The 12,912-nt window shown below is 37.3% G+C and overlaps 1 protein-coding gene across 20 annotated transcripts in view; it reads right to left on the bottom strand.

Annotated features, from left to right (window-relative positions):
* Positions 1–3,796: 3,796 nt before the first annotated feature.
* The window catches only part of cacna1g (calcium channel, voltage-dependent, T type, alpha 1G subunit), a 235,239-nt gene continuing 226,123 nt past the window's right edge, over positions 3,797–12,912 (bottom strand). For 15 of the 20 annotated variants that reach the window (XM_077550107.1, XM_077550118.1, XM_077550119.1 and 12 more), the window contains 3 exons: positions 11,479–11,680; positions 10,253–10,422; positions 3,797–6,456 (listed from right to left, as the gene is read on the bottom strand). In XM_077550107.1, coding sequence (XP_077406233.1) covers positions 5,518–6,456; positions 10,253–10,422; positions 11,479–11,680 — 1,311 coding nt within the window. In that variant the 3' untranslated portion in view covers positions 3,797–5,517. Of the gene's footprint in view, positions 9,059–10,252; positions 10,423–11,478; positions 11,681–12,912 lie in introns of all 20 variants that reach the window. The other 5 variants (XM_077550117.1, XM_077550120.1, XM_077550123.1 and 2 more) reach the window with 4 other exon arrangements.

Raw genomic sequence — 12,912 nt, 5'->3', positions numbered from 1 at the left:
TCCCCTCCCATTTTTTTGGGGTCCAAATTCAAACCATTGAAATTTTACATTGTTTAGCTTATCCCAACTGCAGTTCTTTTTCAAAATTTCAAAATTCTCCTCTTGATTTCTACAAGTTTTTTTGGGGGGGGGTGATTCAAGCTGTTCTAACTTTAAACTGTTCAGGTTACTCATACTGTCCTCCAAAATGTTTTCAAAATTTCAAAATAAAATCCAAAATGAACTACTTATAGTACTGCAATTTGTTTTTCAAAATTTCAAATTTACGAGCCAAAATCTATTAAAAAAATTCTCCTCTTATGTCTACATTTTTGACCGATTTAAACCATACTAACTTTAAAACATTCAGCTTATCTGTAACGCAAAATTTTCTTTCTAAATATCAAAATAAAAGCAAAAAAATGATTTTATTTGTCTTTTTCCATTAATTTATATATCTATAACCGATTCAAACCATTTCCTTATCTCTAACAGCATTTTTTTTTTCAAAATAGAAAAATTAAAGGGAAACATTTAGATATCTCCCCCACCCTCTAATTTTTACTTCTTTTTTTTGCCAATTCAAACTATTCCAACTTTAAACTGTTCATGTTATCCCTACTGCAATTTTTTTTCTTTTCAAAATAAATGTACAAAAATACAATACGAAATTGCATTCCCTAGTTCACTACAGACACTACATTTAATTTTCACATGACATTCTTAGGTATAAAAATGTGAATGACCCAATTCACAGGTTTTATTCAGGTGGCAGACATCAAATTGAAGTTGCTTAGTGGTAGAAATTGCCTGCTGACGGGGTTAAAAACACGGCGCCTCAAAGAACAATTTCCCCTCTCTTTTTCCCCTTCCCATGATGCAATGCTGTTTACAGTAAAGTGCTGTTTTTTTTAAAACTACATTTACTTACTTGTTTTACTAGTTAATGATTAATAATATGAGTGAATTAAAAAGTTCTAAAAATATATTGTTCAAATATTTTACAAATTATTAAGAAATCTTAAACCAATTTCCATGAAAAAAAAAGAAAGTTTGGTAAACCATCCAGCATCCCAGAATGGATTATTATGTTCAACCTTGAAGTTTTCACTGAAAAATGAAGAAACTGCCTTTGCGTCTTTTGCTTCCTTCTGAGGTGTGAAGAACGAAACGGTGTGATTACATCATCAGTAGGCATCCACATGCAGGCACGTACGCATGCAGGCACCTAAACCTATGATTACCCTCGCCTCTAAATGACTGACCGCATGACATCAAGTTCCAAACATTAACACAACCATTCCAACTTTTACGGTCAAGTCTTTTTTTTTTCTTCTATTAACACACATTACACATAAATATTGTCTTATTAGAAGCTTAATTGCGTCATTTGTGAGAACATTACATGTACTTCCAGGAATGCCTGGAACATGTACTAGATATATTTTAGCATGTGGGGGAGAGTGTGTTGCATTGAACAAAGTGGGATGCTTGTACATTTGATCCGAATGCTGATGTGAGTAAAAATGGATAATATTTTTCCCATTATTCCTGAATAATTCCACTGCCAAAAAGAAGCAAGAAATGCAGGCGCTTATTTCTGTGTATGTAACTTATTTTTGCATAATGAGATGCCCTTGTTGTGTTGGGCTCATATTTAAAAGCGCCTTGTTGGCATTTAGCATTATATGTTGCACTACAGGGCATTATTAGAATGCTTTATGTGATGTTGATTGGTGAAAGTTCACACATATCGTTCACTAAGTCAGCTACTTCTGCTACTGGAAAGTACTGTAGTACGATACAGAAAGCTAACTGTGCTAAATGTAAGCTAAGCTAATAAGCTAAATGTTAACAGTGCAAATGTTGGTGACTTAACAGCATTCTTAATGTGATATTATATATATTTATAAATGTACTCATTTGCTTGTTATTATTTCATGTTTGGGTTCATTTATCTCATTCACTGCCATTGACGGCTATTGACGTCAAAAATTCATTTGAACTATTTCTATTAGTTTCACATTTTTTTCCACTTTTGTTACCAAGAGTATAAAAACCTAGAAAAAAATGTATTGTACATTTGAACAGATATAAAATGTGATTAGTCATGAGTTAACTTTTGAAGTCATGCGATTAATTGCAATTAAAAAATGTCATCGTCTGACGCCGAAATAGTTCAAATGAATTTTTTAGTCTATAGCCGTCAATGGCAGTGAATGAGTCATCAATCTGTAGGCTATTTGGTTTATTCTTATAAAACTACACAGACAGACACGCACGCATGGCACACATTCAAAATATGAAGCCCTAAAACACATTTTCTTCTTTGTGTTTATGTTTGAAAAGAAAAATGTTGACTCCTTCCTGATATGTTTGTTTTGGAATCATTAAGATAGCCATGTTTTGTTTTATTTAGCTCTTATAATTTGGCAAAATGGAAAGAACATTTTATTTTAGTTCGTGTCTGTTTGTTGTTTTAATGAAAATGACTTTGAGGCATGTGGCCTGCCTGACAGACCTCAATAAGTGGACTTTTGACTCTTTGGAATTTTTTTTTTGATTTATAGCCCTTTAAGACTTAGATTTGTGTTTGAGTATCCCTGTTTAAGGTTTTTTATTTTCCAGTGTAGTAGTCCCGCAGTGCATTACGCCGACAGCTGTTTCAAATTTTTGTTATCTTATTTATCAACGACAACCACAAAGTCCATACATGTTTATAATGAAGGGCACATTTGTAAATTAGGATTAATGAACTCTGATCCTTTTGCAAAACCATAAATTTTCTATAGGTGATATAACCACATGTGGACCACTGATTAGTTTGGTAGCCCTGGCTCTCATGTCAGACAGATCAGTAACAGCCCTTTGTGGAAGAAAGTAATCATCTGTGCTTCGTTTCAAACGAGGGTGGGTGGGGGGTGGGGGTGGTTGTGAAAACAAGGGCTATTCTTAACTAGTCAAGGAGCCAGATTCTGTCATAGTTTGCTATCAGTAAAATCACTGGCAATTGTACCTTGTACTGATGGAAACATTTATGCCAAGAGATTTTGGAAGGAAATGTCATTTTGATTTTTATTCATACGCAGTGCAACAACAAAAAAAAATATTGCCTGCTATGACCCTTAGAGGAAAAAGTCAAACAACTGAATCTCTAAGATTATTATTATTTTTATGTTTTTCTATGGAGAGCTCAGTATTGTTCATTCAGTAATTTTACCGATTTAACATGTCATCATCATTGCTCTCGCTTTTATTTAATTTAATTTTTTTTTTTTTTTTGTATGTGGGTGAGTATGTGTACGTGCGTGCGTGCGAGTGTGTGTGTGTATTCATTAGTTCACCTAAAACCTATTAAAAAATCCCATACCGTTCACCTAAACCGAACACTTCCAGTCAGAGTCGTGAGGCCGTCAGGAGACCCGAGGAAGGACCAAAGAAAAGAAAGGAAAGTGAAATCCAGCACCGACCAGACACCACCCACCAGGCCACCAACCCGAGTCCTTCACCATTATTATTATTTTTTAATTACGTTGCCATTGCTCATCCATTAATTTTGTATGTAGGTTGTCCTCATTTCGGGCCAAGATAATTGGATCCTTTCCCAGATGACGTTGGGCAAGAGGCAGGGCACACCTCCAACTGGTCACCAGTCAATAAATTCTACACGTTCTTTTAAATATAATTCATCAACCTCATTAGTTCCCCTCCAAAGTGAAACTTGCTATATTCATACAATTCATCATGAGATTAAATTGCACTCCAAAATGCCGAGTATTCCATAGCGGCACAGTTCTTTGAAAATGTGTTGCAGGAATACAACTTTAAATATGTGTTTATTTTGAAAAATAAATAAATACATATGATAGAATAAGGTTCATTAGGGTGAAACATGAAATAAATGTGCTTTTTGTTATCATTTTCAGCATCACACAAGAAAAACACAATTTGGTATTCCTCGCCTTTTGTTTTTAGCATAGAGTCCAAACAATGTTGGAGCTGTAGTATGAAGTGAAAAAAAAAAACCATGAAACAAAAGTTTTGCCTTAAAACACTTTTTTTCAGCCTTGTAATGACTTGACGGAAAATACACCATTTGCAGCTTTCTTTCTCCATCTAACAATCGATCACCATGTAAATAAGTGTGCTTAAAAATACAAGCTCTGTTTAATGAATTATATATGAGTTATGTATATGAATTATATATATATATATATATTAGGGGTGTCAGGCAATTACAAATTTTGATCATAATTAATCACATGACTTCAATAGTTAACTCACGATTAATTGAAAATTTGATCTGTTCCAAATGTACAAGAAAAATTTTCATAATAAGTTTTCATACTCTTGTTAATTTAACATACAATCTTAAATTAATAGAAATATGGCTGTATCTTTTAGTCATTGATACAGTAATTTCATAATAATTCATAAAATTGAGTTAAAATTAAAAAGATGTGCTGTACTAAAAAAAACGAGTGTGATATTGATTTGTTTTGAGGTTATTTTTCTACCACTAGATAATTGCATTTATAAGACGTTGGTGACAGCTCAGTGCATTTTACTTTTCATATAAGGAGCTATCTAATGTTAAACATTAAGTAACTTGTGAAATTCTGCACATTTTAAAAATTGCAAAATACAACTTGACCCCAGTCTCCACAAATATATGCATTATTATTGAATTTATTACTGCAACATTTTGACGTGGACATGTCTGCGACTAGAATTCCCCCAGTACAGGCTTTCTAAGTAAGTGCGTTAAAAAACTTTGTGGCGTTAAATTTTTTAAATTAATTCAAAATTAACACACTCATTTTGACACCCTTAATATATATATATATATATATATATATATATATATATATATATATATATATATATATATATATATATATATCAAATTACATTTTTTTTCTACAAATACATGGTCTTTAGCACTTGAAAAACGTTCACTCCTCAATAAACCAAGAAAGCTAAAAATAGCCTAGAGTGGAAAGACAAACCATTTAGATCCCAAGTTCGAAAAAAAAACAAAACACAAAAATAACAGAACAAAGAACAAAAAAGACTCAACGCCCTGTACAAACACTATGGCCCAATAATTTAAGAAAATAGTGCCTCTAAAACGTTCATATTGCTTTGTACCTCCAATGAACGGTCAAAGTCGACCCTGTGGAACACCAAAAAGTTCAAACGGCAACTGAAGGAGGCGTCAGCTCGTGATGTCACTCCAGATGTTTTCGGAGCCAACTGCAGCAGCCGTTGGCATGCGAGTGTAGCAGAGGAGGGGAAGTCTTGTTTGGTCTCCCGTCTCGTAGTGTTGGCAGTAAAAAATACAAAGACGAAGGCCAGTAACACTACTACAGCACTGCTCCTAAAAGGAACCAAAGAGGTTTCAATCTTTTTTTCTTTTTTTTTTTAAATAACCATTATTACTCTCTACAGCGTTATTACTAGATCTATCACCATCAAAGATACACAAAGTGCATCAGTGTTTGTGTTTTATCTTTGTGTGTGTTTGCGGTTCAGCGATCAGTGCTCAGAGTTTGAGTTCTCAAAGGAGAAACTGGGAAGCGTCAGTAGCTTGGGGTTCGGGTTTGGAGAGTCGCCATCCTGTCCTGAACCCTCTCCAACACCAAGGTCAAAAGAGTCCTTGGAGTCACTAGAGGGCGCTCTCCTCCTCAGGCAGGTGTCCCGATTGGGCACGGGAGGGGGAAACACTAAACCCCCCAGAGCCGGGTAGAGGCTGGACTGGGGTTCCGATCCGTCAGGGGGGTCCACGGAGATGCAGGGGGGACTCATCTTCTTCTTACGCCGAGGTGAGGTCTGGCTGCTGATTTGCAGACTATCAGCCTGCGAGACGAAACCAGAGGACGCGGACGTGGTGCTGCACTGGGGGCCGGACTCCACCGGGGAGCAAACCTCCACCGAGTGGCGACGGGGGTCGTCCAACCAGGAGTAGGGGCGAGGGCGGGGCAGGAGATTGCTGCGGCCCTGCGTGTCAACACTGTGAAACCTCTTCAACGGCCTCAAACAAGTACTCCCACTTTCTTGGCAGTCTGCATTGTTTTGGTAACCCTCCTTAACGCCAATGCTGCAGCCGCTGCCTAGTTCATCATCCTGTGTCCTGATGTCATCACTTCCTGTCAACACTCCCGCTGTAATACGAGACACTTCCTGATCCAAAGACGCCTGGTTTTGTCTCTGCGGACTCGCCGGTGAGGACGAGCAAGGCGAGCGGGAGTCGAGGCAGTGCTGCTCGCGTAGCTGGGTGCGCGAAGGTTTCGGGGAGGCGCCGGGCGTGGCGGGGACCAGATGGAGAGCAGGCTGCTGCTGGGTGAAGGGTGAGGAGGTGGAGGAGGAGGAAGAGGAGGATGGAGGGAGGCCAAGAGAAGCCACATTGGCAAGTCCTTCCTTGCTTTCCCCTCCATCTGAACACAGGGCCTCCTGAGACTCGGTAGACACTGCGACCTGCAAGACGAGGAACGGGGGAGAAAAGGGGGGGATGAAATATTTAGGGTGGGATGGGGGAGGAGGTTGGAGATAAATGTGTAATGAGGGGAGAATTTGGTGGAAAGCCACACGATGAGGTGGGGAAACAGGTTAGTGAGGATGAGAAGTCGTAGTTTGGGTCAAAGTTCACAGGCTGGTCAGATATCCTGTGATTATGCACTGCAGAAACTGGAGTCACTTCAGCCATTAAGAGCTTCAACACTTAAGCCGTATTGCGCAAAAGCCAAGAGAAATGCACTTGCTCACAGCTTATTGTGAATTTATATTAAATCACTTCATGTTTTAAAATGTTTCCCTCTGCACAGTAAAAAAACAAAAAAACAACCAATCACATTAACACATTCACGGACGGGTCAGCAACCTTTACTATCCAAAACAGGATAGACATATTATAGTATTTTTTTGCCTCTCTTCTTCCTTTTTTGGGACATTCTTGGCAAGTTTCTGTACATTTTATGGTAATTTTGGGATATTCTAGTGTTTTTGGACATTTTATAGTCATAACATAACATTTTTTTCGAATAAATTTTCTGACTTTTTGGCCAATTTTGTGAACTTTATATGATCATTTTCGGGATTTCTTCTTCGACATTTTATAGTTACTTTTCTAACATTTAATTTTTAATATAATGAATTTTCTGACTTTTTGGGGGGTGGGGGGCAAGTCCAAAGACATTTTATGAAAATCTTCTGCCTTTCTTCGTTTGCTTTTGGACATTTTTTTGGTTACTTTTTGAACATTTTATTTTCTGCCTTTTGTAAAATAAATGTTCTGACTTTTTTGTGGCAATTTTGTGTACATCATATGGTAATCTAATCTTTTGGGCACATTTCTGCTCTTTTTGGACATTTTATGGTAAATTTTTGGACATTTTTAGGTATTTTTCTAAACTTTTTCATTTACTTTTTGGCTCTTTTTCTGACAATTTAAAAACTTGGAATATTTAATTATTCATATTTTGAATAATCTAAATATTTAATTCATTCAAATAATATTTTATCTAAAAATATTTTTAAAAATGAAATAAATCATATAAATGAATACAAATTTTATATACGTATATATAATGTAATATACCAAAATACCAAACTATTTAAAAAAAAATGCAAAATATAATACAAATGAATGAATTATTAATATGTAAAAAATATGTAAATTTTTAAAAAATCAATTTCTAATAAAACATTTTTAGAGATCCACAGGGAGCCACTGAAGAGGGACTAAAGAGCCACATGTGGCTCCGGAACCGCAGTTTGCAGACCCCTGATTTGCAGACTCTTCATTTATCCATCCATTTTCCAAACCGCTTATTCCTCACAAGGGCCGTGGGGGTGCTGGAGCCTATCCCACCTGCCAGTAGGCGGGGTGCACCCTGAACTGGTTGAGAGCCAATCGCAGGATTTAGACTCTTCACTTGATGAATGAATGTTTTGGGAATGTGTGTGGAAGCCTGAGTACCAGGAGAAAAGCCGCACAAGCATGCAAAGTTCACAGCCTGATCTGAGATTTGAAACCTGGAATAATAATTTGACACCTGACTCTCTTGCCAATGAACAAATATTGTTTCTGAGATTTTCCCAAGGTGCGCGTGTGAGCGGTGTTTCAAACAGTGAAACTCTTGCCAGCTGACCCAGTGAACTCTGAACCAGACCACTTGCCAGTTTAACCTTTGACCTTCGCACAAAACAACTGTAGTTTACAACCTTACTGTGAAATCCGATCAGTGCTTGGTGCATTTTTGTGTGTGAGGCCAATGGTCATGAGGTGAACACACATAATTATAGCAGCAAAAGTGTTAGTGACAATAATATCTTCTAATACTCAAAAGTCCTCAAGTCGTGACAGACTCTAATCCTCAATTGATCACAGATTGGTTTAATAACAGATTAATAATGTTTCACTTTATTGTGGTGTCAGTTTAAATTGCCTGTGCAAATGAGGAAGAAGGACTTGAATGAGTTTTAGAGATAGTCATGCTGTTCCCTGTAGGAGTGTTAATGGTGTGACTACAGAGACATCTAGTGGCCAAAGATAGCATAGCCAGGCAGGGCTAATGCACCAGCCTTATCAATATAACCAGAGTCAAGTGATAAGAGTGCACTCTAAAACAATGTTGTAAAAAAGATCACCCTGTCAGGTAATTTTACATTTATAATAATTTAAAAGTGCTCCATCACAATGATCAAAGTGCATTTGGACAGCACTCGCTTTTGTTTCGAAATCCCCTGAGTTCTTCTATTTTAATCATTAATATCAGCCAAACAGAAATATATTTAAGTAAGAATCTTCTGGTCATATAAGGAATGCTTGGCCACAATTTTAGATGTTGTTATTATGTGCTAGATGGTTCGAGGTAGACAAACATTTGAAGAAATGACAAATGGAATGAAGCCTGCAAATGTGTAAATCAGTCTGTCTCTCCTGATATGAACATGGAGTCCAGTGTTTCTGAAAGGCCAAATGGTGGCTAAAGTTCTTTTTTCCCTCACTGTTTCAGAAACAGGAGTATCTGTGCTTGAGCAGGAGCTCAGGGTCAGGCGGTTTTTGGGCCCAACTGAGCTGGGGTCAGGTAGTAACAGATACAGTATGGAAATAAAAAATAATGAGGTAGCGAATCCGTGGGAGAGGATGGGGGGAAGAAGGGAAGGAGGGAATTGACACTGTTTAGAATGTGAAAAGAAAATGAAAGCTACTGTACATATTTTTTTAAATGCATTTTTTATACTAACAAAAATGTAGCTTGTCTTTTGTCCAAACCACATATTGAATGTTGAGAAAATGTAAAAACACTAACAAATGCTGAATTTCTGGACATTATGTTAGTCTGTAAGTGTCTCTAAGTAAAATCATCGCTGTCCTGTGAAAAACAGTTATGTCCATCCATATTAGTTAATTTAATTTTTTTATCAAAAAAAAAAAAAAAGTTTTGGGGATGTCTGTATTCAGTTCCATCCCATAAATATAAAAATGACAAAAATGGACATAAGTGTTTTTTCACAGGACAGCTATGAAATATTATTTACTTATAAGGGAAAAGCCGAAATGAAAAGAAGAAAAAGAAGGCATACTACTTATTTAAAATTTTCAATATTTATGTATTATTTTAGTATGCATCAAATCATTCTAACTGGTTACAACATTAGGCACGCTTAAACTCTAATTTGATCCTGCTGATCGATGAGGGCATGATTCTGCTATGACAAAGACAAAAAAGAAGCTTTTATAGACACTGTTATTGACATAGCATTTTTTTTTTTACTATTCTGGTTGTACTCGGGTTTTTGTTAGCGATGGACAAATGAAGCTTCATGAAATACTTGTGATGCTTTTTTTTCTACTTCTGTAGATGGTACTCTTGGCTTAAAGATGCAGTGAACATGTAATCAATTTTTTTTGCACTAGACTTTATATTTAAACCAAGAGCACCATCTAGAATATTGCAAGTGCTTCGTGAAGTTTCATGAAGCTTCGTATTCCCATCACTAGTTTTTGTTTTAATTTCCAATTGATAAAATGGGTTGTGCTTATTTTTCATGTCTAAGATTGGGATAAGATATGGGACATAAAAAGTGTATTCTATTTTAATTAAGTCTGCAGTTTTTTCCCCACAAAGTGGCTTAACAAACTTTACTTACTACAGTATATCACTTAAATCCACTAGGGGCAAGAGAAAAGTAAAATGTTAACCTTTCTTAAAAGTTTAAATCCTCCCTGAGGCGTTAAAAGAGGTGTGGGACAGTGCAGTTGGGTCACCTGTCTGCGGAGCTTGCGGCTCACCCCATGTGTGCGTCTGGGAGGAGGGAGTCGCGGTATACTTTCAGAGTCTGAGTGGCTGTGGGAGCTGATGGGTCTGAAGAGGTCAGTGGGAATGGTCAGTCGTTGGGAAAATTCTTCAGGTTGAGAACGCACTGAACCACTGGAGCCTAAAAACCAAAAGACAGGAAGTTACATGATGCATAAAAACAACAACAAAAAAGAAACTTTATAAAGGCTCTCAGTAGAGTGGAACTCTGTCAAGGTTAAATAAAGGAGAAGTCAACCCAAAAAATTTCATTACATAATATTTTCTATACAACCCCACTAATCTAAACACGGCATTCTGATTAATATTGCTTTTGTGGAATGCAAATTAAGCAGCAAAATCCACCCATTTTTTTATCCATCTCAGGGGGCAGCCATTTTGCCATTTGCTGTCGACTGAAAATGACATCACAGTTGCTCAGAGCTCAGGTAACGACGGCCAATCACGGTTCAACTTGCAAACCTCACATTACCAAACTAAGAAAACAAATGAACACCACTAACATGTGCTTCTAGTTTTTCAAAAAGATTTCAGCATTATACAGTATAGTGATAAATTAAGATACATGCAATATTAACAATTATTGTTTTTCACCTTCACCCCTTCACATATTTAAAAAATCTTGCCAATAGGAAAATAAATCCTTGATCCCAACAAAAAAAAAAAAATCAACAAACACATCAAACATGGCACGAACAGACAATAAAAAATGTTTTGAGACATTTGCAAGGAACATTGCGCATATACAGGGTCAAACTGACCCGATATTCACATCAACCCACTCTAAGAAATGGTTAATTTCACCATATGCGCAATTAAAACGGCTAATAAGAAGCTATAACAATGTTTATTGTGTTGTTTTGAAATGTATACTGTATAACTAGCCCCGGTCTCCCCTATTTAATGATGAAACCTGTTTAAAATGGTTCATTTGAATTAATTGCAATTAAAGAGGTTAATAATGATTATTGGGATGTGCTTGTTATCGTTAAATATAGCCTGGGTCAAATTGACCCGGGAACAGAAAAGCCAACCTAACAGGAGGGTTAAACAACAAATAGAAAGCAAGAAACTTGACCACTTGTTAAAAAAACACACACACAGTGGTATACAGTAAGCCACATTCATTGCATTGTATCTTTATTCTGAGGGAGAAAAATGCTGCATCTGACGTTACCTGAATGGGCCCAATGAGAGCCCAGTATGTGCTGGGGCCGAGGTGAATGTGCTGGAAGCTGCGCTGAGGTCGCGGTGGGCTTGCCGAAGGCCTGCCGGGGGAAGAACATGTAGCTGTCGTTGGGCAGGGAGTGCGTGCGTCCCACCGCGGGCCTCCTGACGCTCAGCAGCGTCTCCTCCAGTGCTTCCCCAGGGTCCAGCTGCTGTTGAATGAGACACAAGTCAACTTTCCTATAAAAACTTGGCGGCTGAGGTCTAATATTCAACATTACAAGAAACAAAGAGGCAGTGGGCTTCAGCGTACACAGAAAACAGATGTTGGGAGTTGGCTGGAACAGAGCTGCCGCAGATCACACCATCTTATAAAACTGAATTTTAAAAGCAATTTCTATGAAGCGCAAGCACTCCTTTGGATAAACGAATCCCCTCGCATCCTTTAACTGTATTAGCCTTGCTGTCAGCTGGGGCAGTGTCTTGCAGCCTGGCCCACCGGTGCCCACTACGAGACCAGTAGACAGAGGATAGACCAAACACAAGCAGAACCATTGAAAGGAGAGGACCGTGACTGAAAACATGGACTCACATGAAAGGAGAAAGGCAGAACAATGCAAAGAGATTCAAGAGAGACGGGAAAAGCTGTAAACTGCCAGGTTGCACTAATCTACTGCACTAGGACACATCAGGCTGGAAAGATGGAATGAGAAAGAGAAAAAGGAAGTTGGACGACTCATGGTTAGATTCACAAAGGCCTCCCAACATCACTTATAGCCCTTTACTTTCCTTATTTTTGTTTTTTTGTCCCAGCACAATCCATTTAACAGTATTTTTTTTGTCATGTGCAGGCTGAGCATTACACAAATTGACTCAAACGTTTCACTTAGATGCAGTATGGACCAAGGTTAGAGTGACCCCTCACTGGGGGAAGATAAGCAACTGAACCCTACTCCCCAATTGACAGTCAATTTATTTTCAAATTTATGGTGGGAATGTCCTTCACGAACAGTATATCACATGGATTTCTAGTGGGCCACTAACATTTGTCAGGTATAGATGAGAATCTGTGAAATGGGAGAATGTGTAATCATATAAAAATAAAGTCATGAGGGAAAATTGTTGATACAGAAATGGTCATTATGTTAAAAAAAGAAAGAAGTTATTATTATTTTAAAGGATAAGTCATGTCAACATTTTATGAATTAAGCAAAAAAATATATTTGTTTTTGTCCATCTCAGGGGGTGGGGTGGGGGGGGGGTGTCATTTTGCCACTTAGAGACTGTGATGTCATATTTAGTTGACAACATGTTGCAAAATGGACGTCTCCTTTAAAAGAATCAAGTCCAAATATATCCCTGCGCTCTTTCTCTATATACTTGCCTTATATTAGTTGGGTAATATAATATAAAATGGCTAGAAAATAATTTATGTTACTGATAT

The sequence above is a fragment of the Vanacampus margaritifer genome, chromosome 18 (genome assembly GCF_051991255.1).
Source record: "Vanacampus margaritifer isolate UIUO_Vmar chromosome 18, RoL_Vmar_1.0, whole genome shotgun sequence".
Lineage (NCBI taxonomy): Eukaryota > Metazoa > Chordata > Actinopteri > Syngnathiformes > Syngnathidae > Vanacampus > Vanacampus margaritifer.
This window is presented reverse-complemented; position numbering and strand designations above follow the sequence as displayed.